Source organism: Diplotaxodon limnothrissa, linkage group LG15 (genome assembly GCF_057381915.1).
Source record: "Diplotaxodon limnothrissa isolate DT_005_m linkage group LG15, D_limnothrissa_male_GT1.1, whole genome shotgun sequence".
NCBI lineage: Eukaryota > Metazoa > Chordata > Actinopteri > Cichliformes > Cichlidae > Diplotaxodon > Diplotaxodon limnothrissa.
In genome coordinates, this window is record NC_140610.1 from 29,813,761 (window position 1) to 29,841,509 (window position 27,749).

General features: G+C 41.8%; 1 protein-coding gene across 1 annotated transcript in view; it reads right to left on the bottom strand.

Annotated features, from left to right (window-relative positions):
- tnfrsf21 (tumor necrosis factor receptor superfamily, member 21) overlaps positions 1-25,933 on the bottom strand; it is a 127,780-nt gene extending 101,847 nt beyond the window's left edge. Inside the window, exons 1-3 of the mRNA XM_085372812.1 lie at positions 25,925-25,933; positions 24,704-25,394; positions 15,698-16,264 (exon numbers count right to left, since the gene is read on the bottom strand). Coding sequence (XP_085228938.1) covers positions 15,698-16,264; positions 24,704-25,394; positions 25,925-25,933 — 1,267 coding nt within the window. The remainder of the gene's footprint in view (positions 1-15,697; positions 16,265-24,703; positions 25,395-25,924) is intronic.
- Positions 25,934-27,749: the final 1,816 nt, after the last annotated feature.

Genomic DNA, 27,749 nt, shown 5'->3' on the forward strand with positions numbered 1-27,749 from the left:
CATCTCTTCAGCTAGTGAAACTGCTTTTAGCCGAATGGTGACCGTCGAAACGCTTCTCCCACTCGTTCTTTGCTCGATGATCCACCGCTCGAGTCTTTCCTCCAACTCGGGCCACCTCGCCTTATGTCCACGGAAACTTAGCTGCGTTTTCTTGACCTGCCGGAGCTTGTTTTCTAGCTTCCTCCATTTGCGAACCATCGATTCGTTAATCTTAAATTCTCTCGCCACTGCTCGATTTCCATGTTCCTCCGCGTAGCTGATGGCCTTCAGTTTAAACTGTGCTTCGTAAGCGTGTCTCTTTGCCATTTTCAGGGTTGTTAAAACAACGATGTCCTGCATAACGCACATACCTGTTCTTTTATACAGGTACCGTATGTGCGATAAAGTCAATGCCCACACTTCACCCTTTAGCGTTCTCATGGTGTTCTCTACTACGTCCTCATTACAACACACAGGGCGCACTGCGCTATAGGGCGCGCCGTACTTTTTGAAGAAAATCTAAGACTTTTAAGTGCGCCTTATGGTTGTGAAAATACGGTACGTTGAAACCAAGCACACCATTGTTTTTCTTGTGACATTACCAATAGGTTTGATGTGTCACATGTAGGGCTGGGCGATATATCGAGTTTTTAAAAAATATCGATATATTTTTATACGAGATATAAGACGTGACAATATCCTTTATATCGATATAGTCTATGTTACGTTATAATTATACTTGTGGAGCCACAAGTTTGCCTCTCTTTCGTCCACTTTTGTCTCTACGCAACGTTACTCGGCCTCGCCTCTCCTTCACTGAATACAGCTCCCCCTCCCCAATAGCTTCACCTGCAGGCAGCGACCAGATGGACACGGCAAATCTCCGTTAGCGAGTTGTGGGGCTGGACGGCATCAACGTGTGTCACTACCCGATCCGTACTGGAAACCCGATCGGTACCCCGCATGCGCGAAAGGGGTCTACTTCCGGTCGAAGCATTTTACGATAGTTACAGGTCAGAGTATCTGTTAAGATGTTAAGAATAACAATCTTTCTTAAAATGTTTCCGATAATGAAACATTTAACATAATGTAGACAAAAACAAAAAAATAAAAAGATAGTGACAGATCGGGATCCTTACTGCGCATGTACATAGCCGGACCGTACAAATCGGGTCTACCCGATCCGTACCGCGCATGTGCAGGGGTTTTCTTCTTCTTCTGTTCGTTTAATGGCAGTTTACTCCCCAGTGTACGAGGATACCGCCACCTGCTGACTGAGCGAATGAACCCTATTGTAAACTGAATTAGCGTCATTACAAACGTGTGTTAAATTTGATTTAGTGATAATCGAGTGTGTTTATGCTTGTCTGTGTGGAGAGGATTGTTGGAAAAGTGATGATAATGTCCGCTATCACTGTCAATTGCCAGTAAACACTTCATCTGGCTGCTGAATCTTCACGTGACATATTATAAAAAGTCTGTAATTATTAACTCTGTCATTAGGCACCATTCTTCTTATTTTAGGGCGCTGTTGTTCAATCGGGGAACGCTCTCTGTTGAGGAGAAAAGCAAAAATTTGTTGCGGATACGGATTATCCATTGTTTCAATGTCCCGGTAGTCGAAAAGGAGGCAGAGCTGTTGAGAAATGCTAGGTGCTAACTGGGCGCTAACCGTATCATTCAAATATATTGAATGTCGCAATGTTGGCAAAGAGAGGAAGTGACGTAAGATTTGCACATGCGGGGTACGGATCGGGTTTCCGGTACGGATCGAGTAGTGACAACGTGTTAGCGAGCTAACCGCGCTAACGAGCTAACCACGCTAACGACATGCTGCCCACAATGGCTGCACGGCCTAAAATCCTTTCATTTTCTCAAAAGTTGACAGCGTGCCTTATGTATGAATTCTGGTTGTGCTTACTGACTGCGAACCGATTTTAGGTGGTACACAGAGCAGCTGTGAAATCTGTCTTTGTTATTATGCTCAGCGTCTGTTAGTTTACATTTTGACTGCACAATTATAAGCTTTTTGTTATGCACAAAAACAACATTGTTTTCTTTTATTTATGGAGCATGATTATTTAATAAATGCTGATAATTTATTTTTGAGTAATTTCTTCATGTAAATCTATGCTGTATGTAAATAAAAATGCGTGTGTGACATCTGGGACACAGTGTGACTAAGAACTTTCTTTTTGTTCTTAACTTATGGCTTTAAAAAATATCGAGATATATATCTTATATTGCCACCCAGCTAAAAAATATCGAGATATGAATTTTGGGTCATATCGCCCAGCCCTAGTCACATGGCCCTCTTCCTATTGAAAAAACAAAAGTTGTATCCAAGATGGCCGACTTCTAAATGGCCACAAACAGGACTTTAATATCACGAACCATTCCCATTTTATTACGGTGTAACCATATAAATGGCCCACCCTGTATTCTATTTTATAACCGTGACACTGACTTTTTGACCAAGAAAATCAAATCAGTTCATCCTTGAGTTTACCTGAATGTTTGTTTAGAGTAATATCTTCTAGGTGTTCCCAGAACGTCGCATTCACAATAAATCCTCCGACAAGAGAGCCATAGAAACAACATAAAAGTATATTCTTGACTTGTGCATGATTTTGGACATAATGAATATCTTGACCTGATTGCAATGCTAGTGACACCACTTCTGAGACTTATTAGCATAAACGCATAATCTAAGCAGTTAACACTTACAATTTTAGAATTCAAGAATATTAGAGTTCTCAGTAATATGGGCATGCAGTAAGCCCCAATTACTGATAATATTGCTACAGAACATCGTCCAGGAAACTCCTTAAAACCCAACTGAGAATTGGGAAATTGGGGAAAACAAACACTAGATCCAACAGGTGGTCTCACCTCTGTACCGTAGCATGATGGGAAGCAGGGTGCTTTGCGCGTCAACGTCTTTACAAATACCATTTTGTTGAATTAATCACATCAGATAGTCCTCTCACGTTCATTCCAATTTAGGAACACAAAACAATAAATGAGTGAATTGTTTATGTGGCTGTGTGGGAGTGCAACAGGAACTGTGTACCTCTAACCAGGCAACAAACCCCTCAAACTCTACTCCACAATCAATCCCAGGCTGAACAGAGAGCAGGCTACCCCAGCCCACCCTGTTACAGCACAAAGTATATTCTAACACGACTCCCCACTGGGCTTGGATGTGGAACCTGGCATTATTAACGGTGTGGATGTTTAATGAGGAAGGATGGTGGGTAGTTAGAATGTTGTTTTCCTTCATGTTTTCCTCAACAGTGTGCAACTTACTTTGGAAATATAGGTTGTAAATAATATGGCTGGTAACCACACTAAGTGCAGCCTGCCTTTATTTGATGTCATCTTACAGGAACACAATGTGTTTTTCCATCTTTGTAAGCCATCACTAAAAACTGCATACACAAAATGTCACAGCTGTTTTGGACTGATTGGAAAGAGCAGTTTTGATAATGCAACAAACCTTGTATGAGAAACATAATCACATCACTTCACATTATTACATACTCAAACACAAGCGATTAAAGGAACACATATCAGTTTCATTATGCAGTGTCAAAAAGCACTTTTCGGTCCAAAGAGTTCTAGGGACTCCCCTAGGTTACGTGATCACTGTCGAATTTTCCAAGAACTATATCTTCTGTATGCATTTGCATCACAAACAGAAACGCTAAAGTCATGTATTAGCCAACTGCTGGTTGGCACAACAACATCTACAACCACAACAAATAGATGGATGTCTTGACAATCTGTTGACAATAGAGAAAAAGCAGTTGCAAAGGCAGGGTTTCAACCATGAAAGCTGTTAGCCAGGCAACTGCAACCTGTCCAAGTGGTAAGAACGGAATTGCAGTTTTACGTTGTAGCACTATCCACTTGCTGAAATGCTATGATGCTATACCTGGCACAGATGGAACAGTGAAGCTGTATTGAAACAGCTCTTTCCAGACCAAACTGAGAACTAACACAAAGATTTCTCTTTGAAACATCAACATTACACTGTAATTTTTATAAAGTGGGAACTTCACTGTCTTTCCTGTCATGCTCAGGTCAAATCTTACCAATTTACAAATTAAAAAATGTCCCATTGGCTCGAGGCCTTATGACATCCTCCACACTATGCACTTGAACATATAAAAGTGATGAGCACCTCTTTCGTTGAATTTTGAGTGTTTTAATCAACTTTGTTACATCTGTGGTGTTCCCGACCATCATAGAAAATGAATGGGAATCCACCCCTCAACCCCTTTGGCCTCTGACCCCCTGAATGACAAAATAAAAGACCCACTTTACGATCTACTGAACCACCCACTGAATGGCCAACTGAATGACCACTGAACAACCGACTGAACGACCCAGTGACCCAGCCTCTGAATTTTTTAATTTTTAATTTGAGAACTGTTAAAACAGACCGTTCAATGGTGACCAGAACACTAAAGTAAGGGGGTTTGGAGTGCACACAACAGGAGGGCTATTAGTCATTATATTTAAAGCTAACAGATGCTTACATATCTAGCAACATTGTAGCCTTTGGCTCAGTGACACACAGCAATTGATCAGTTGGCAACCCCCTGGCAACATCTGGTAACTAGAGAAAAAAATTTATCTTCTAACTAGTTAGTGAGTAGGACTAGGCGATATGGCCCAAAATTCATATCTTGATATTCTTTATCTGGATGTATATCTCGAAGAAGATATATATTGAAGAAGGGATTTTTTGCCATAAAGTAAGAACAAAAAGAGTTCTTAGTCAAAGCTGTGTCTCAGATCTCAAACAGGCACTTTTATTAACATACAACGTAGATGTACATGAAATTACTCAGAAATAAATTATCAGCATTTATTAAATAATAATGCTGCATATATAAAATAAAAAATGTTGTTTTTGTGCATAACAAAAAGCTCACAATTGTGCATTCAAAATGTAAACTAAAAAGACGCTGAGCATAATAACAAAGACTGACAGATTTTGCAGCTGCTCTGTTCCCATGTTCTACTGCATGACTGACAGCCTCAAGTTTGAAATCCACTTCGTAACCATGTCTCTTAACAGGTGCCATTTGTAGTCCTTATACACACACGATAATAATCCGCGCAATATTACGTTGAAGCACAGCACGTATTACTCCGCGAGGCTCCTGACTATGGTAGCCATATTGCTTTGACAATGCATTAAGTAGTGCAGCTTCGTAGCTTGCCAAAGTCGTAATAAAACCTTTTTTGACAGATTTCTGAGCGCCGTGTACCACATAAAATCAGTTTTCGGTCAGTAAGCATAACCAGAATTCATACATAAGGCTCACTGTCCATTTTTGAGAAAATGAAAGGATTTTAGTGTAAGCTTACAGCCGAAAAATACGGTACACGAGTTTTGTAAGGTGGTTTGTTTCGGTGCAGGAGGCTGTGAGACTTCGCGGTCCAGGATACAGGACGCAGTTTCACACACTCTTCATTTTGCACTTCATGGCGCTGTTGTAAATAGTGAAAATACCAGTAGTGCTCCAACCTTTAGTCGGGACGCTTTCTCAACATTCTCTACAGAATACACTGCTGCTCATCTGACACTCCAAATAATACTAATAATAATTAGTGCTGCCAGCGTTAATCTTGTTAAAATGACATTAAGGCCATAACTGCATTAACACAGTTAATGAGTTATCGCGGATCACCCCTTGCGTGGGGCTGGACTTTGTCAACGCATTAACGACCTAACCGCGCTAATATGGATCTCTAAATTACTAATTTTCAAATGTTTTCTTTTTACCGACCAGCTCCTCTTGTATAGTTGCAGTGTCCATCTTGTTATTGCCTGCAGGTGAAGCGATGGGGGAGGGGTAGTTGTGTTCAGTGAAGGAGAGAGGCGAGGCAGAGTAGCGTTGCTTAGAGACAAAAGTGGACGAAAGAGAGGCAAACTTGCGGGTCCACGAGTATAATCATAATGCAACATAGACTATATCGATATAAACAATATTGTCACATCTCATATAAAAATATATCGATATATACAGTGGGGCAAAAAAGTATTTAGTCAGCCACCGATTGTGCAAGTTTCCCCACCTAAAATGATGGCAGAGGTCAGTAATTTGCACCAGAGGTACACTTCAACTGTGAGAGACAGAATGTGAAAAAAAATCCATGAATTCACATGGTAGGATTTGTAAAGAATTTATTCGTAAATTAGGGTGGAAAATAAATATTTGGTCACCTCAAACAAGGAAAATCTCTGGCTCTCACAGACCTGTAACGTCTTCTGTAAGAAGCTTTTCTGTCCCCCACTCGTTACCTGTATGAATGGCACCTGTTTGAACTCATCATCTGTATAAAAGACACTTGTCCACACCCTCAAACAGTCAGACTCCAAACGCCGCCATGGCCAAGACCAAAGAGCTTTCGAAGGACACCAGGAAAAGTATTGTAGACCTGCACCAGACTGGGAAGAGTGAATCTACAATAGGCAAGCAGCTTGGTGTGAAAAAATCAACTGTGGGAGCAATCATCAGAAAATGGAAGACATACAAGACCACTGATAATCTCCCTCGATCTGGGGCTCCACGTAAGATCTCATCCCGTGGGGTCAAAATGATCATGAGAACGGTGAGCAAAGATCCCAGAACCACACGGGGGGACCTGGTGAATGACCTGCAGAGAGCTGGGACCAAAGTAACAAAGGTCACCATCAGTAACACACTACAACGGCAGGGAATCAAATCCCGCAGTGCCAGACGTGTTCCGCTGCTGAAGCCAGTGCATGTCCAGGCCCATCTGAAGTTTGCCAGAGAGCACATGGATGATACAGCAGAGGATTGGGAGAATGTCATGTGGTCAGGTGAAACCAATGTAGAACTTTTTGGTATAAACTCAACTCGTCGTGTTTGGAGGAAGAAGAATACTGAGTTGCATCCCAAGAACACCATACCTACTGTGAAGCATGGGGGTGGAAACATCATGCTATGGGGCTTTTTTTCTGCCAAGGGGACAGGACGACTGATCCGTGTTAAGGACAGAATGAATGGGGCCATGTATCGTGAGATTTTGAGCCAAAACCTCCTTCCATCAGTGAGAACTTTGAAGATGAAACGAGGCTGGGTCTTCCAACATGACAATGATCCAAAACACACCGCCTGGGCAACAAAGGAGTGGCTCCGTAAGAAGCATTTGAAAGTCCTGGAGTGGCCTAGCCAGTCTCCAGACCTCAACCCCATAGAAAATCTTTGGCGGGAGTTGAAAGTCCGTGTTGCTCGGCGACAGCCCCAAAACATCACTGCTCTCGAGAAGATCTGCATGGAGGAATGGGCCAAAATACCAGCTACTGTGTGTGCAAACCTGGTAAAGACCTATAGTAAACGTTTGACCTCTGTTATTGCCAACAAAGGTTATGTTACAAAGTATTGAGTTGTATTTTTGTTATTACTATAAATTACTGACCTCTGTCATCATTTTAGGTGGGGGAACTTGCACAATCGGTGGCTGACTAAACAGTTTTTTGCCCCACTGTATGTGTACACGTGCAACCCCCAAATAGCCACTTTTCTCTGCTTTTTACTCTCTGGAACCTTACAACAAAACAGCTTCTTAATACTTCCAAGGTGTGTGGCTGGCTTTGCTTCAAGGTTGTAACACCCCTTTACTGGGGCCGTTAAAGCATTTGTGCAAGAAAGGGAAACGTCAAAGCACAGATCACACACATACAGTGTTTGGCATTTGGTCAGGGCTGGCAAGGAAGTAGTGAAATGTGCTACTTCTCCACAGCAGGGGTTGAATGGGGCTCTCAAGGGCTGCAGCCTAGATTTGTGTTATTGGGATCTGAGAAATATATTTATTTTCTGAAACAAAGGCCAGCAATTAAAATGAAACTAAGGTCAGTGAATATGCTGTGTTATTCCAACATCAAGTCACCTAGAAGTGTCTGAAATGACCTTTCAGATTGTGGTTTGAATTTAAGTAGTGATTAGCTAAGTGTGCAGAAGTCAAAATGAAGGCTTATGGTCTAACTTCTAGTACACATTCTACGCGGCAGTGTTTGTGAACACCTAAGAATATGAATGCCTGTAAGGCATAGCCCAAAGATTCATTCATTCATTGTATTAACTCATTCACTGCCATTGACGTCTATAGCCGTCAATTGCAGTGAATGAGTCAATGGGTTTAACTCATTCACTGCCAATGGCTGGCAGTGAATGAGTTAATTATTCCATTAAGACACAAATGACAGACTGAGATCAAGGAACTAAGATCCAACCAAGAAGATACATTTTGATTAACAGTTCCATGGATTTTATGCTTGATTCCTCTCTATTTGAAATGATCTGGAAAAGAGAGGTACATAAAGACTTGGCATTTTGGCTCAGTCACAGAGTCCTAGAGATCAGTCAGTGATCCACTGGGAACCACTGATTACCAGCTTCCAATAGCTGCTCTTAGTTGCTGTGAAGTTTCTAAAACCCAGTTCATGCAGGCCTAGAGATCAGTTGGCAACTATCTGGTAACAACTGGTTAGGAAAAATGCTGATTCTGCAACTGGTTGGTGAGTAGTTGCTGGCAGTCTCTAGCATGGCATTCAGAGTTGCAATGAAAAGCAGGTTGCTGCAGTGAATAGTAGTTTGCATGGAAAACACAAATTTGTCTGCAAATACTTGCAAACTACTTGCCAAGTTGTAGTGAAAGAGTGAGAAATGTGAAAAAAACTAGAAATGTTATCCTCCCAAGTAAAAGCTTTGCTGTTTCACTACCACTTGGTAGAAAATTTCACTGGGCGACAGCCAGCGGCCTCCAGCCAACACTCGCCAATAGGGCTGGGGGATATATCGAGTTTTTAAATGGGACGATCGTGGCTCAAGAGTTGGCAGTTCGTCTTGAAATCGGAAGGTTGCCGGTGCGAGCCCCGGCTCCGACAATCTCGTTCATTATGTCGTTGGGCAAGACACTTGACCCGTTTCCTACTGGTGGTGATCAGAGGGCCCGGTGGCGCCAGTGTCCGGCAGCCTCGTTCTGTCAGTGCGCCCCAGGGCAGCTGAGGCTACAATGTAGCAAGCATTGTGCAGGTTAAAATGAATGAGCTCATATTAGGCAACTTAAATAAACTGCTACAACCTACTCTTTCTAGAGTCTACGCCCTCTTCCTCCATCAATGCATTTCCCAATAATTGCCACGTACATACTGAACTGCTAACTGATTTGCTGAGATGAGGGTTGTCCCACCTGTCCCTAAAAAGTTATTAAACTATTAAAATTAGGAAGGATATTAACCTGTTGTTGTGCTGGGAATAAAACCTTTACAACTGCTATTTTGTGACTTTTGAGGTTATTTTTACCAGACTTGACTGGTGATCCTGTACAAGAAGTTATGTCCCATTGGATAGTGTAACAGAATATATAATTTCAGAATATGTGGGGCCATCATGGCTCAAGAGTTGGCAGTTCGTCTTGTAATCAGAAGGTTGCCGGTTTGAGCCCCGGCTCCGACAGTCTTGGTCGTTGTGTCCATGGGCTAGACACTTCACCCGTTTCCTATTGGTGGTGGTCAGAGGGCCCGGTGGTGCCAGTGTCCGGCAGCCTCGCCTCCAGCCAACACTCGCCAATAGGGCTGGGGGATATATCGAGTTTGTAAATTGGGCGATTGTGGCTCAAGAGTTGGCAGTTTGTCTTGAAATCGGAAGGTTGCCAGTGGGCCTCTGTCAGTGCGCCCCAGCGCAGCTGTGGCTACAATGTAGCTTGCCATCACCAGTGTGTGAATGTGTGGATGACTGAATGTGTAAAGCGCTTTGGAGTCCTTAGGGACGAGTAAAGCGCTATACAAATACAGGCCATTTGCCATTTAAATACAGTGGGGCAAAAAAGTATTTAGTCAGCCACCGATTGTGCAAGTTCCCCCACCTAAAATGATGACAGAGGTCAGTAATTTGCACCAGAGGTACACTTCAACTGTGAGTAACAGAATGTGAAAAAAAAATCCATGAATCCACATGGTAGGATTTGTAAAGAATTTATTCGTAAATCAGGGTGGAAAATAAGTATTTGGCCAATAACAAAAATACAACTCAATACTTTGTAACATAACCTTTGTTGGCAATAACAGAGGTCAAACGTTTACTATAGGTCTTTACCAGGTTTGCACACACAGTAGCTGGTATTTTGGCCCATTCCTCCATGCAGATCTTCTCGAGAGCAGTGATGTTTTGGGGCTGTCGCCGAGCAACACGGACTTTCAACTCCCGCCAAAGATTTTCTATGGGGTTGAGGTCTGGAGACTGGCTAGGCCACTCCAGGACTTTCAAATGCTTCTTACGGAGCCACTCCTTTGTTGCCCAGGCGGTGTGTTTTGGATCATTGTCATGTTGGAAGACCCAGCCTCGTTTCATCTTCAAAGTTCTCACTGATGGAAGGAGGTTTTGGCTCAAAATCTCACGATACATGGCCCCATTCATTCTGTCCTTAACACGGATCAGTCGTCCTGTCCCCTTGGCAGAAAAAAAGCCCCATAGCATGATGTTTCCACCCCCATGCTTCACAGTAGGTATGGTGTTCTTGGGATGCAACTCAGTATTCTTCTTCCTCCAAACACGACGAGTTGAGTTTATACCAAAAAGTTCTACATTGGTTTCACCTGACCACATGACATTCTCCCAATCCTCTGCTGTATCATCCATGTGCTCTCTGGCAAACTTCAGATGGGCCTGGACATGCACTGGCTTCAGCAGCGGAACACGTCTGGCACTGCGGGATTTGATTCCCTGCCGTTGTAGTGTGTTACTGATGGTGACCTTTGTTACTTTGGTCCCAGCTCTCTGCAGGTCATTCACCAGGTCCCCCCGTGTGGTTCTGGGATCTTTGCTCACCGTTCTCATGATCATTTTGACCCCACGGGATGAGATCTTACGTGGAGCCCCAGATCGAGGGAGATTATCAGTGGTCTTGTATGTCTTCCATTTTCTGATGATTGCTCCCACAGTTGATTTTTTCACACCAAGCTGCTTGCCTATTGTAGATTCACTCTTCCCAGTCTGGTGCAGGTCTACAATACTTTTCCTGGTGTCCTTCGAAAGCTCTTTGGTCTTGGCCATGGCGGCGTTTGGAGTCTGACTGTTTGAGGGTGTGGACAAGTGTCTTTTATACAGATGATGAGTTCAAACAGGTGCCATTCATACAGGTAACGAGTGGGGGACAGAAAAGCTTCTTACAGAAGACGTTACAGGTCTGTGAGAGCCAGAGATTTTCCTTGTTTGAGGTGACCAAATATTTATTTTCCACCCTAATTTACGAATAAATTCTTTACAAATCCTACCATGTGAATTCATGGATTTTTTTTCACATTCTGTCTCTCACAGTTGAAGTGTACCTCTGGTGCAAATTACTGACCTCTGCCATCATTTTAGGTGGGGAAACTTGCACAATCGGTGGCTGACTAAATACTTTTTTGCCCCACTGTATATATCGATATATTTTTATATGAGATGTGACAATATTGTTTATATCGATATAGTCTATGTTGCATTATGATTATACTCGTGGACCCGCAAGTTTGCCTCTCTTTCGTCCACTTTTGTCTCTAAGCAACGCTACTCTGCCTCGCCTCTCTCCTTCACTGAACACAACTACCCCTCCCCCATCGCTTCACCTGCAGGCAATAACAAGATGGACACTGCAACTATACAAGAGGAGCTGGTCGGTAAAAAGAAAACATTTGAAAATTAGTAATTTAGAGATCCATATTAGCGCGGTTAGGTCGTTAATGCGTTGACAAAGTCCAGCCCCACGCAAGGGGTGATCCGCGATAACTCATTAACTGTGTTAATGCAGTTATGGCCTTAATGTCATTTTAACAAGATTAACGCTGGCAGCACTAATTATTATTAGTATTATTTGGAGTGTCAGATGAGCAGCAGTGTATTCTGTAGAGAATGTTGAGAAAGCGTCCCGACTAAAGGTTGGAGCACTACTGGTATTTTCACTATTTACAACAGCGCCATGAAGTGCAAAATGAAGAGTGTGTGAAACTGCGTCCTGTATCCTGGACCGCGAAGTCTCACAGCCTCCTGCACCGAAACAAACCACCTTACAAAACTCGTGTACCGTATTTTTCGGCTGTAAGCTTACACTAAAATCCTTTCATTTTCTCAAAAATGGACAGTGAGCCTTATGTATGAATTCTGGTTATGCTTACTGACCGAAAACTGATTTTATGTGGTACACGGCGCTCAGAAATCTGTCAAAAAAGGTTTTATTACGACTTTGGCAAGCTACGAAGCTGCACTACTTAATTGTCAAAGCAATATGGCTGCCATAGTCAGGAGCCTCGCGGAGTAATACGTGCTGTGCTTCAACGTAATATTGCGCGGATTATTATCGTGTGGGTATAAGGACTACAAATGGCACCTGTTAAGAGACATGGTTACGAAGTGGATTTCAAACTCAAGGCTGTCAGTCATGCAGTAGAACATGGGAACAGAGCAGCTGCAAAATCTGTCAGTCTTTGTTATTATGCTCAGCGTCTTTTTAGTTTACATTTTGAATGCACAATTGTGAGCTTTTTGTTATGCACAAAAACAACATTTTTTATTTTATATATGGAGCATTATTATTTAATAAATGCTGATAATTTATTTCTGAGTAATTTCATGTACATCTACGTTGTATGTTAATAAAAGTGCCTGTTTGAGATCTGAGACACAGCTTTGACTAAGAACTCTTTTTGTTCTTACTTTATGGCAAAAAATCCCTTCTTCAATATATATCTTCTTCGAGACATACATCCAGCTAAAGAATATCAAGATATGAATTTTGGGCCATATCGCCTAGTCCTACTCACTAACTAGTTAGAAGATAAATTTTTTTCTCTAGTTGCCAGATGTTGCCAGGGGGTTGCCAACTGATCAGTTGCTGTGTGTCACTGAGCCAAAGGCTACAATGTTGCTAGATATGTAAGCATCTGTTAGCTTAAAATATAATGACTAATAGCCCTCCTGTTGTGTGCACTCCAAACTCCCTTACTTTAGTGTTCTGGTCACCATTGAACGGTCTGTTTTAACATTCTGTCTCTCACAGTTGAAGTGTACCTCTGGTGCAAATTACTGACCTCTGTCATCATTTTAGGTGGGGGAACTTGCACAATCGGTGGCTGACTAAATACTTTTTTGCCCCACTGTATATCTTCACCTAAATGCATACACATGGGCAGTGGATTACTCATCTAATCAGGAGAACACAAACATAATGCACAAAAACACAGAATCATTTAAACAGATTCATTTGAAACCCAGACTTTATTCACTTTAATGTGTTTAATGAGTTTCATCAAGTAGTTTTTTTTTTCCAAATGATTTGCCCATAGTCGTGCATTTAGGAACTGTATCCTCGGGGGACACCTGTTGTTGTAGATTATGACATCAATCTATTCTAGCAGGTGCTGTTTATCTGTCAGCATTCTTTTAAGAACACTAACATGTACTCACATTGCCATGTCAAGGCAATGTTTGTTTTGTCCGGTTTAAGCACCAGTAGGGTTTTTGGTTACAAGATCCAGGAATGAGAAACATGGCGGTAACACAGTCCAGATCATTTCCTGTTAAACATAATCTGATCTTAGACCCATTTGAAATAAAACATAACAACATGAGGCACAATTAACTGGGGGTTTTTTTGTTTCTTCATTTTCTTTTGTCACTTGGCAGAATCAGGACAAGCTGTAAACACAAAACTATTATTACCATATAAAGTTAACATGACAAACTTCAGCAATTAACTGCTTATTTGCACATTCAACAGAGACAAAACAAGCTCCAAAACAGGAGCTCATAATTTAACTTCTTTTACATTAAAGTAGACCTGCATGATCCATAGTACCCATAATAATCCTTATTTATATCAAACTGGGACTCCCAGCCACTCAGGTGGCCTTTTCACTCCTCCCGCTTAAACCCAAAAAGCAAGGTTAGCAGCTGGGTGGGGCTTCCTGCACTCATAATGAACTATAGAAAACAGTTTTTAAAGTATACTGAATCTTGATTTGCTGTGAGATTACATCAATCTTTGAAACTTTGGCCATTATTTAAATATTTTGTTTCCAACTTCGCCAGGCGGTTGCCGTTATGGTTATTTTAGGTCCACCCACTATAAATAAGCACAGAGGATTTGCTACAATTGTAAAGTTAAGTCTACTGTTGCTATTACTCATTTGTTCAATGTATGAACTTCTAAAAGAAAGAGCTATTTTTATATTTTAAAAAATCAAGAGTATTAAAAAGAAGTAACTGTATAAGTCAAAAATGCTTTGACTCAACTCAAGACCATCACATTTACCATGTTGGTAAAGCTGGGAGTTGTAAAGTTGAATGATAATTGATAGCTTCATAAAATGTACTTGTGTTTCTCTAACTGCCTACCTTTCCTTTCTATAACAGGCATCTTAAGTATCAGGGCTGCTAGGCAACAGCAGGGAAAGCCCAATGTGGTTAGCCAGCAACAGTATAACACTTCCTGTGTCAAACCTTAGCCCCTCCAAACAACACACACACACAACTCCCAGCACTATCTCACGTTCCCTCTTCATTTCCTTTTCTCCATATATCTCTTTGTCACTCTGTAAGAGACCAGATTGACCTACTAATGTTCCTTGCCAACCAAACAACAACTCTGATGCAGCTGAAACCAGATTATTCCAGTTCTCTGTGGTCAGTCAATGAGGGAGCAGAGAGAGGGTAGCGGATGTCTCAGCTTGATCAAAGAACACACACACAGACAAGGTTACATGCACACATACACAGATTTCTACTTGAGACTTGAGTGTCTCTGTCAGGATATGTTCCCTGAGTCTGGGTCTCTTGTCCTAAGTCAGTGTGAAATCAAGATCTGTGCTGTAGGGTTGAATGTTTTCTACTTGTAGAAAACATTCAACCCTACATCTCAATCTGTAGCTACAGAGAGTGGCAATAAGAAACTGTGGAGGGGAGGGTGGAATCGGTACGGGGATCTACGCAGTTCACAAGCAGAACTCACGCACGCTATAACGTTAGCCTGAGATATGCACTGAGTAACTAAGAGTCTGCAGCCTCCTGTGAGCTGCAGATGTAGAGCATTTAGTAGAAACAATGCTGAGTTTACAAAAAACACAATGGCCATGGTAAGACCCTGTCATGTTAGTAGTTTCTTCAGTCACTTGATTAAAGGTTAGGAGTAGATTAACTTTGAAGCCCCAAATTCACAAGCGTTATAAAAATAGCTTTGTCCCCGTTGCTGTCACTGAATTAAATAAGAACTGTTTTTGATTCGAAATATCAAAACTACTATATATGTGCCACAGTGAGCTTTATATATTTACTAGGTATGTGTGTTTTTAAAGGGATGCCAAATGCTGTCATTTTTCTGTAAAGCAAATTTACCTTGCCTTTGGGTATAAATAAAGTTACCTTGACCTTGACCTTGACATCAAATGATTAATTCTCCCTTTATTCATCCATGTCGCTGAATTTTAACTGAATGACCCTAACTCCTAACCCTAACCCCTCGAACTGAGAGAAAATGATAGAGATAGATTTTTATGTTCCACAACTTCAGCACCAAACCCCAAGTTATCAAAATAATTGAATGTGTGCAATTTTAAAGTCTTAGAGACTCTTCTGAAGATCTAACTGTGTTTCTACCTCAGTTGAAAAGCAGTTTCCAACACCAAAAGATCCAGTAGGTTTACCTTGTCCGTTGGCATAGTAGATCCACTTCTCTCGGACTTGAGTTAGTGGTGCAGGGGGTTTCTTTTGAATTGCCTTCTCCATGATGCTGCTCGGGTCCTGCATTGGGCCCTTCTTCAACACCTGAGAGCTCTGCTTCACACTACACACTACGATCACCACCAGCACCAGCAGCAGCAGCAGTACAATCATCCAGGGCAGGTGCTCGTTTATGTCAAAGTGATTATGGGCGCTTGGTCTTGGGAATCCCCTGCGAGTTGGCCTGTAGGAGCTGGAGGCCCCACCTGCGCTATCTTGTCCATTAATCTTTCTTATGCTTGTTTCAACCTTGACTATTTCTTCAGTCCCCAGATCTTCCATTGCCCTCTTGTTAGGCCCTGGGTTTGGTTCAGAATTCAGTTGCCCCCTCTGCAACTCATGGTCCATTGGTTCCTCATGAGCTGGGAGAACTGGAGTCCAATTTGGTTGGGTGAGAGTGCCAGGATGGCTTCGGAGGGGCTCTTCTGCTCGCTGGCTTTTTCCACCCTGGGGTTCCTTCAGCTGAATGGCTGCTGACTGGCTGTGGGTACCTGTGTTGAGAGGCAGAGAGGTTGATGGAGACACAGAACAAGCAAGAAGAGAGATAAGAAAGACAAGGAAAGCAAAGATAGTAGATAGTATAGAAGTAGCAGATGAGAGACAACAGTGACACAGAGAAAGAGGGAATTAAACTCAGTCACTTGGGAGTTCTGTCTAACTAAGACAAAAAAAAAAAAACAGACGGTATCACAGGCGGAGGATCCTAACACCTTAATCCATCCAAGCAATCTGGCACAGACACGCTTTGTTGACTTACTTCATCACTGAGTGGGCTGTGTACACCTTTTTGACATTGTTATTACAATCTGAGTATTCATGAAAACGAAAAGAGTGTTTAGATGATGTTCACAGGGGTCAAAATCTCCTTTGTTTTCCAGGCAGTGGCCATTATAGTCATTGTTGAGCATACTAATACTAATACTTTGCAGAAATTGCAGACCAGTGTAAATGACTGACAGATGTCAAAATCTATATACATATTAGAGATGGCACGATACCACTTTTTTATGTCCGATACCGAAATCATAAATTTGGATATCGGCCGATACCGATATGAATATTAGTGTGTTTTTTTATTCAATAAAACTGTTTTTTTAAATATATTGCTGCATTTTGTATAAGTTCATACTCAAGTTTCAATAAACAACAACACTAAAGCTATTCTGTTATACCTGTATGTAAAAAATACACTGCACCCAAAATATTTCATAGTTCAGCAATACTGATCAATCTAATAAACTTAAACCTTCTCCATCCTTCCTATTCTGGTATTTTACAGAGTACTCTTTAGCTCCTCCCCTTTGTGAGTGTGGACACTTCATCTCTTTGCTCTTGAATGCTTTGCTTCTTATATTGATTTTTATTGATTTTTATGCTGATTTTTTCCCTTTTTTCCGTGTGAGCTTACCTGCGATTACTTCTGGACACTTGTAGATCATTAGGACTTGAGTGTTCTTAACAGAAACAGCAACATTTTATGGTTACCTTGTCCTCAGCGCTCCGTGTGTCTGTGGCCTAGACACAGCTGAAGCCTGATTACAGCGTCTGGGCACCGAGCAGCCTCAATAGCCTGGAAAGGTGCTAACCGCTAGGCTAACTAGCAACAAGATGCCTTCCCTCTCCACAGATGACTACCACAGCCTCCTGCAGAAGATTGCAGTACTGGAGACAAAAATTCATCGCTTAGAAGTAAACGTGGAGGTAAATGGACTGTGTGGAAATGAAACAACCTTGCCTTTGATTCAAAACAATGGCGATGAGCAAGCTAGTACACAGCTAAGGAGCACAGATAACATGACCAAGAAAGTAGACTCTGTGCATTATTATAAATCCTCAAGTGATAATCCCCCCTTGGACTGTCTTGGTGCAAAACCAAGACATAAATCATGTCTCCTGGAAGGGGGAGGACGTATCACAGGCAGGGCACAGCGAGCTGAAATCTCTGAAACCGACTGGCCTTCACTTCCTACGAGACAGAGAAGCTCTTCTACCCCTATATACGGGAGGAAACAGGACTGGACAACCGTGAATAGGAAGGTTAACAACAAACCTCCAAAACAACTGAATGTGAAACTGCAGAACAGATTTGCTCCACTATCAAAGGACCCTGGATCTATATCGGACAACCATCCATCTAAAAGCAGCGAAATAAGGTCTGAAAATCTGTTGAAAAGTGAAAGGCCACAGGGAAAGCTAAAGGCTAGGCCTGAAACTCTGATTGTGGGTGACTCTGCCGTAAAGGATGTACAAAGGATGTGCGGTAAGAACACTAAAGTCCTCTGCTTTCCTAACGATATGGTCAACAACCTGAAGGAGAGAATTCTTCAAATTGCAGATGAATATCCAACTGTGACAAACATTGTTCTGCATACAGGGTCAAACGATGTGTCCAAACAACAGTCGGAGGTTCTGAAACGGGACTTTACTGGATTATTAAGTACTGTAAACTCTCTGAATGCAGCTGTATTCATCAGTGGACCTGTACCGCCGGTCAGAGGAGGAGACGAGAGATTCAGCAGGTTGTTTACACTGAATAAATGGCTTATATCAGCATGTGCTGACCACTCAGTGCACTTTATCGACAACTTTAATATTTTTTGGGAACGCAGGCATCTGTTCAAAGCAAATGGATTTTATTTTAACAAGTCAGGGGTGAAACTGTTCACCTCCAACTTGTTTTATTCCATACGTCATCCATCCGTGCTTGGTGCCAAGGCTGAGATAAACGAGGAGTTATCTCATAAAGAGGAACAAACATTACTCCAAGAACAGACAAAGCCCAGCAGAAACCTTGAGGAGGAGCTCCATTTGCCCCCACCCGGGAAGAGCCTCAGAAAGGAGAGACATCCATGGCATCTGAGGAAGAGCCTCAGAAAGGAGAGACATCTAAGGCAAGAAGAGGGGTCCCTATTTGCCTCCAACTCTCTCAACAACACCAACGACCAGGACAAGGGACCACGACCTTCCCCAGTCCCCCAAACCCCTGACAGGCCATCACCCTCCTCCCCCTCCCTTTCTCCCTCCTCCCCACACCTGAAATTCACTGAGGAGATGATGGAGCGGGTCAATGCTGGGCTCAGATCTACCCCCCGTCCCAATCCCTTTTTGTCCCCCATAAACCCCCCACCAGAGCGGCCAAAGGTTCGCCATCGAGCCCCACCCTCAACAGAGCAATCGAAGTCACATTGCCCAGCCTCGCCCCCCTTAGTTCCTCTTCATGCCCTGTCTCCGCAGTCTGATGCGTGATGTGTGAAGGGTCCGGGCTGTGAGGATTATGGCAGTGATGACTTTTCCCAGGAGAAGCTGGGACCCTGTTTACTAGAAGGTTTTAAAATTTCTGTACTTTTAGGTGACAGGAGACATGTGGCCTGGTCAAAACACAGAGAGCTGCACTCTAAAAGATCTTTAAACATAGTAAACATACCTTGTGTGCCACAGACTGCTCCCAAACACGAGGGGACAAGTAATACCTCTAAAACACTTAAGTTGGCTTTATTAAACATTAGATCTCTAGCTGGGAAAACATTTTTAATTAATGATTTAATCACTGAGCACAGCCTTGATTTTATGTTTTTAACTGAAACTTGGTTGGACCAAAGTAACAGTGGAGCTGTTCTCATCGAGACGACCCCTCCTAACTACAGTTTTATCAGTGAGGTCAGGGCGAGCAGGAGAGGAGGAGGGGTTGCTGTCTTATTTAATGAATCATTTCAATGTAAGCAGCTATCTCCTGGAAGTTTTCAGTCTTTTGAATATGTGGCTTTACAGCTGAAGGCCCCATCCAAAGTTGTGTTTCTTAATGTTTACAGGCCTCCCAAATACTGCACAGACTTTTTTAATGACCTCAGTGAACTGCTGTCTGTGATCTGTGTTGATTTCGACTGTGTAATTATTGCTGGGGATTTTAACATTCATGTGGACAACCCTCAGGACAAAGGGACTAAAGACCTGAGTAACACTCTGGGCAACTTTGGGCTGACTCAGCATGTAACAGAGGCCACACATAATAGAGGACACACTCTTGACCTACTGATCTCCAAAGGCCTGAGCATTTCAAAGGTTACTGTGTCTGATGTGGGCCTGTCTGATCATTACTGTGTTTTCTTTGAAAGTAAAATCTCAGCCCACACAAATATATCAACAACAGTGATCACAAAACGGTGTATAACTGAACACAGTAGTGCAATTTTTAACCAGGTCTTCCCATTAACACCTGACCTGCCCAGAGGGTCAGTCAATGAGCTCGTCAATAGCTTCAATGCTAACATGTTAAATGTAATGGACACTATTGCTCCCATTAAGGTGAAGGTTATCTCTGGAAGGAAAAAGTCTCCATGGAGAAACTCCACACTGGTGAAAAAAGAAAAAAGAGAGTGTAGGAAAGCTGAGCGCAGATGGAGAAAAACAAACCTCCAGGTTCATTATGACATTTATAAAGAGAAACTTCACAATTATAATTTACAACTGAGGAATGCAAGGAGGTCCTACTTCTCTGACATCATCACTAAAAACAGCCATAATGCTCGGGTCTTATTTTCTACAGTTGACAGGCTAACAAACCCTCCTGTGTCAGTGGCAGCTGAACTTCATTCGACCATGGCCTGCAATGACTTTGCCAAATTCTTCACAGAAAAAATCCAAAAAATTAGACAAGCAATTGGTACATCAACAGCAGATCCAGGATATGTACTGTGTCCACCAAAAAACTGTTTAAACACCATGAAACAGTTTCAACCTATTAACAGCAAAGACCTGGAGGACATCTTAGGTAAACTGAACTCCTCCTCCTGCTGTTTAGATGTCCTGCCAACAAGTTTTTTCAAAAAGGTCTCAAAGACTTTAGAGTCAGACCTGTTACAGATCGTCAACTTTTCTTTATTATCAGGTGTGTTTCCAGAATCACTAAAAACTGCTGTAATCAAACCTATACTGAAAAAGGACAATCTTGACAAGACACAAATGAACAACTACAGGCCAATCTCAAATCTCCCGTTTTTAAGTAAGATCATTGAAAAAGCAGTTTCTCAACAGCTCAGTTACTTCTTAAAACAGAATAATTGCTACGATGCCTTCCAATCAGGTTTTAGACAGAACCACAGCACTGAAACCGCTCTGACCAAAGTGTTTAATGACATATGTCTGAATACAGACAGTGGAAAAATGTCAGTCCTAGTTTTACTGGATCTCAGTGCAGCATTTGATACAGTTGACCACAACATATTACTCAAACGACTGGAGAACTGGACAGGTCTTTCAGGAACTGTACTAAACTGGTTCAAAACATACGTAGAAAACAGGAAATACTTTGTATCAATAGGTAACTTCACATCTGAGCAGACAAGTATCACATGTGGAGTTCCCCAAGGTTCCATCTTGGGACCCCTTCTGTTTAACATCTACATGCTCCCACTGGCACAGATTATAAACAACAACAAAATAAAATATCACAGCTATGCAGATGACACACAAATATATATCACAATGTCACCAGGAGACCGAGGCCCTGTACAGGCTCTTGGTAAATGCATTGAGGAAATCAATGACTGGTTGTGCCACAATTTTCTCCAGCTAAACAAAAACAAAACTGAGGTAATAGTCTTTGGCGCCAAAGAAAAACGATTACAGGTCACCAGAGAACTTCAATCTATACATCTAAAAACCACAAACCAGGCGAGAAATTTGGGTGTAGTGATGGATGCAGACCTAAACTTAGAAAAACACATTAAGACAATAACAAAGTCAGCTTACTATCACCTCAAGAATATATCAAGGATAAAAGATCTGATGTCTCAACAGGACCTGGAAAAACTAGTCCATGCATTCATCTTTAGTAGGCTTGATTACTGTAACAGCATCTTTACAGGTCTACCTAAAAAATCAGTCAGACAACTACAGCTCATTCAGAACTCTGCTGCTCGAGTCCTCACTAAGACCAAAAAAGTGGACCACATCAGTCCAGCTCTGAGGTCCTTACACTGGCTGCCTGTCCGTCAGAGGATAGACTTTAAAGTTCTGATGCTGGCCTATAAAGCTCTGAATGGTTTAGGACCAAAATATATCAATGACCTCCTGACCCAGTATGAACCATCCAGATCCCTCAGGTCATCTGGATCCGGTCTTTTATCAGTTCCCAGAGTCAGAACCAGACACGGAGAAGCTGCATTCAGCTTTTATGCTCCTTATATCTGGAACAAACTCCCAGAAAGCCTCAGATCAGCTGAAACACTCAGTTTATTTAAATCCAGGTTGAAGACTCACCTGTTCTCAGCTGCATTTGAATAAAGCACCAAATCCACACTTTAAGCTTAAATTTCAAAACTTACATTTAACTACTGATTTTATCTACTGTTCTGATTTTATCTGTTTTGATTTTATATACTGTTTTGTTTGTTTGTTTGTTAATTAGTTAGTTAGTTTATTTGCTTGTTTTAATCAATTTTAAATCATGCTTTTTATTTGTTCTTGTTTCTAATGTCTCTGTAAAGCACTTTGAATCACCTTGTTGTTGAATTGTGCTATACAAATAAACTTGCCTTGCCTTGCCTTGCCTACTTAGCAGAAACATTGAGCAACCTAACTAATAGGGTTGCAAACTCCCAGCAAAAAAAATAGGGAACCACCCCCACCCTCCACCTCAAGATGCTTAATCGACGTAATCAACTTTAATTTGATGCAGTGTGGGAAAAAAATGCACAGAAATCAATTCTTTTTCAAGAATAATTAAATAGATTCAACATCTTTCTTCAACAGAATTGCAGACTGCACAGATGGTACCTTCCCAAAGGAAAAAGTAGTATAGCTTACTAGGGTATATTAGACTTAACAGTTACTATATACAGTAATGGACTTCTATATATTTTACATAAGATTAAAACTTTGGGTGTAAGATTCAGATAATTATTTATTAAAAGCTAGACATTTTAAATGAGAATAAGAAAGAAAAGTATGTCTTTGTGCCCCCTTTTCCCTGTTCATGCCCTATCGGCCCCCCTGGCTAAACTTTGCTAGATCCGCCCCTGCACAGTTACCAGCCGTCAGCTGCATAGAAAAGGATCCTGGTCTAGAAAGTAATATTAAATAAATTCTAACAACAGTTAATCAAGCTTAAACGTGCTGCTGTTGTTCAGCCGCTGGTTTCCTCTTTCTGGTGCAAAGTGGGCCACAAACAAGCAAGAGAGACGGACTCGCGACAGAAAAGCCGATCAGCTGATCATTAAGCAGTTTCACGATTGAAGTAGCAGCAAGAAGAGGCAGTCGCTCCATATATCGGTTGTTAATCTTAACGTGGGAATGCTTTACAAACATTCAGAGATGAACTTACACACTTGCTTTTCTTCTCTCTGGGATGACTTCATCAGAGATGAAATGCTGGTTTGAGGCTACAAATACACGTAGCCGCTCTATCACTTGAGCACACTGCTCCGTGCTACGGTTATGAGCCGAGTTACGCCGTGTGGCAAGTTTTGTGAGGTACTTTTTTTGATATTTAATGGATTGGATTACATTTTTTATTTCTCTCCGATATCCGATCCAGTAATTTACGTCAGTATCGGACCGATACCGATACGTAATATCGGATCGGTCCGTCTCTAATACATATGCCCACATTTGGGGAGAACAAGGAGAAGCTGTACACAACACACACAAAAAATGACCAGAGAGCTTAATCTGAGCATCTGCAATTAGCATAGCTTGGTGCACAAACAGAAATTTTTTTTAATTTTGTTCTTACATTAGGTGCAGGAGTGGGTTTCAAGTGAAGAAAATGAAATAATAATATCCAAGACAGAAGCCTGAAAAGGCACAGCTTTCCAAAGGGACTGCACAGAAGTGATGATGAGGTGCTGAATATTGTTTCAGTCGTACTTAGTGTGAACACAACTGACTTGGGTGACTACAGTATGTTTGCATCCCTCAAGAGGTAAATCATCCGTCAAAATGTAACTACAAACTTTCCCCTAATATCCTTCTCCTCCTTCTGCTTTGCAAATAAAGCTGTGCTCCATCTTGTTATCGTAGAGCAGATGAGCTCTAAATTGCTCATTCCACAGTCTGTTCATTAATTAAGAAGTGAGGGACATTGTAATCAGCCTGGGTGGAGGAACAGTGCTAAATCAAAAAAAGAGAGGGAACTAGTCAGACAGAACAACTTAAAAACTGCTTTCAGTCTGTTGAAATGGTAGAACAATTAGCAATGTGTTTGACATAAAAGTGGAGCAGTGCTTTGTGGACACTGGAACAAACCAATGATCAATCAATATCAGTGCATTATTTACCACTATTGATTATCAGTGTGTCAGCCAGTACCACCCTGCTGCTCACAGAAGCAACTGGCTTCTGTTTATGCAAGACAAATCCTCAAAATCAGTGTGATATTTTGGCTGGCACTAACACACTGCATCATTATAACATGGCGTGAGCGTCGTACACTAACTAAAGCTACGTAATGGTAAAGTGTTGGTGAAAAAAAACTAGGTGGTGGCTTATAACTTTAATTACAACCGAATGTCTATGAGGTGGCACAAACGCGCTTTATTGACTTTCCAGCTGTTTATTAACTCATTCACTGCCAGCCATTGGCAGTGAATGAGTTAAACCCATTGACTCATTCACTGCAATTGACGGCTATAGACGTCAATGGCAGTATTATTATGATTAGCACTTTTTTAGCTATTGGTAGCTAATATTGTTTGCTGTTGATAATGTAAGCAAGCATAAAAGAGGCCTTTAGGCAAGGCAATAATGGAGGAGACAATAAATGCCACCTTTGAAATTTCGCAGGGAAATTCACATGGAAAATGTTTGAAAAATGCAACTTTTATTAGGTCAACTTTTATAAATGTAAAGAAACATTAAAATAAAAAACAGTTAAAGTTGAAAACTATATAAATTCAAATAGAAGATTATTAAACAGAATTCCCATCCCTCACCTTTTTGTGCAGGTCCAGCCAGGGGTGCTGGAAAGATTGAAGAAATAATGGGTTCCTGTACAAGTCCTGAGCCACCTGAAGCGGTGGTGGAGGCAGAGGATGGAGCTGTAGAAAGGGGTCCACAGATATTATCTTTCTCTCTAGTCCCTGGTGAGAGCAGCACCAGCCCCTGAACCTGGCAGCCTGTGTGATTTCTGCACTGTGTTGCACTTGATTTCACATCTGAAAAAGTTCCCTCAGAGCACTGCTTACAGACCACGTCCTTTTTCTCACTGCCCTGCTTTTTCACCCTCTTGCCTGGGGGGCACAAAGAGTGGGGCTTACACACAGCAGCACCATCCCCTGACAGGAATGTATTGGGTGGGCATGTGCAGATTCGATCCTGGGTGGCTGTGCAAGGCGTTTTCTCAATAAAGCCAGCTGGGCAAGGACTCCTGCAGCGATGGCATTGCTGAACTCCATTCTCTCCCCGTGTGAAGGTGCCTTTGGGACAGGGGCTGCATTCCCTCACAGAAGTTGGAGAGCAGTGGATGGAGACATAGGTGCCAGCCGGGCACTTATCACAGACCAGCTGGGTGCCCGTGTCTTGGTCGGTGTGCTGATAGTGCCGTTGAGAAAAAATGGGCTGGTCATCTGTGCTGGATGTGGTCAAAACCCGAGCTGAGATATCAACCACAACTGTACATAAGAGCTGAGGGGAAAAGAGAAGGCAGCTATTAGGCGAAAGACTAAAAATGTTTTGAAAAATGTTCTGGTGTAGAAATTTATGCAACAGGACAGATTGTCAACCCCTGAATGATGCTGCATTCATTATACTGCAGTAAGTGTTTAAAGCAAAAACCAAACACTATCTGAATTCTTAAGACTGGGATCCACAATGTCAGTTTCACACATTAGGCGGTTTTGTCAGTACTGTCCACTGAAAGATGGAGTATGAAGTAACTTAATTTTACAAGAACCACCCACATTAAGGCTGTAGCTCAGGTGGCAGAGCAGGTCAACCACTACCCAGAAGGTCGGTGGTTTGATCCCAGACTGCTCTAGTCTGTGCAAAATGCCAAATAATTCTTGGGCAAGATACTAATAATAATGGATTGGATTTATATAGCACTTTTCAAGGCACCCAAAGCGCTTTACAATGGCACTATTCATTCACTCTCACATTCACACATTGGTGGAGGCAAGCTACAGTTGTAGCCTCAGCTGACCTGGCAGACTGACAGAAGCCATATCGCGCCATCGGCCCCTCTGGCAAACACCAGTAGGCGGTAGGGTAAAGTGTCTTGCCCAAGGACACAACGACCAGGACAGAGAGCCCGGGGATCGAGCCGGCAACCTTCCGGTTACAGATGCGCTTCCCAACCCCCTGAGCCACGGTCGCCCCATGTTGCTCTCCGATGCATCCATCTGAGTGTGAATGTGTATAAATGTAAGATATTTAGCACTTAAGAGCTTAGAAGATGTGATTGGGTGAATGAATTAGTTGTATAAAGCACTTTGAGTGCACAGACAAAGTAGAAAAGCGCTATTTAAGAACCAGTCCATTTAACTAATATCCTGTTATGGTACTTATTTCCTTTACCATCTACTATTTTTTATGCTGTCCATGGCTTTTTTATAAATTTTTGCCCTGACTGAAGCATTCCAATTTAATATGAAAACTTCAATGCAAAAATGTATGACAGCTAACATGTAGTTTATGAAAATTTGCCTCTTGAGCATGTGGCTCTAACAAAACCAAAACCAACAGGTTGCCAGCGACGTTGTGGATGGTAAGAGGTTAACCATCTGAGGTCTAAATTGTCATCAGTGATGGTCCCAACCCTAGCCCTAAAACCTAAACTTAAACCTGCTTTGGAATTAAGCAAAAAAAATTTAGAAGAAAGAAACATACATTTTTATGTGTGTCAGTTAAAATGATTACTTGTCCCGTGATAACAAGACTTGGGAGAAGCACAGAAGGTCCAGGCCCTCTCAGTCAAACAATGACACAACTCCTATGCCTAAAATACTACATGTACTTTAATATTAGGTTTTTTACAGAGTCACAAATTAGAACTAAATAGAGAAATCATATTATACTTATTCATTAATTTATTAATACATTATAGTAAGTCTGTGAACATTCTCTGGTTTATCATTGCCTTTTTTGGTACTCAACATCCCTCACCAGACAGAAAAGACATGACCACATGGATACACTCATACCTCCATCTGGTATCGCTAATATCACTTAGTCACTACACTGACTCATCATGCTCGTCACAACTTTAGTGTCAAATGGTGTGCATTCATTTCCACAGTTAAGAATTTAACTGATGTATCATGGGGAACTTTGTTCTTTTTTCTTCCCAAAGGCTTCCCTCTCACTGCTGCTGGGAACCTCAGCTCAGCGGGTTTAGGGGAATAACCCACACATGTCTAGGGTTACACATTTACACAGGCCCAAGCTGAGTCATGTCAGAGTGATGTTATCAGAAAATGCTACAGACCATACATGGCTTTACCATTTTATACTTTTAAACAACCAGTTGCAGTCTTTTACACTTATTTACTTCAAAACAACCAATCATAAGATTTTTAGGGACGCTATAACATTAACCTCTTACTCATGTGAAGTCTAAGTAATACCACTGTAAAGGCAATTTGTTTCCCCAATCTGATCATGTTTATTTATTTTATTGTAAATACAACAGCCTCCAAAAGCGATACTCCCTGTGTAATCACATTTAGGAAAATTAGTAGTATTAACCCTGCAGATCGTTCATCTGCTATTTATGACCTTCCATTCATTCACAGCTTCTTATCCCCTGGTGAACTTGTTTCATACTACAGGGAGTGCAGAATTATTAGGCAAATGAGTATTTTGTCCACATCATCCTCTTCATGCATGTTGTCTTACTCCAAGCTGTATAGGCTCGAAAGCCTACTACCAATTAAGCATATTAGGTGATGTGCATCTCTGTAATGAGAAGGGGTGTGGTCTAATGACATCAACACCCTATATCAGGTGTGCATAATTATTAGGCAACGTCCTTTCCTTTGG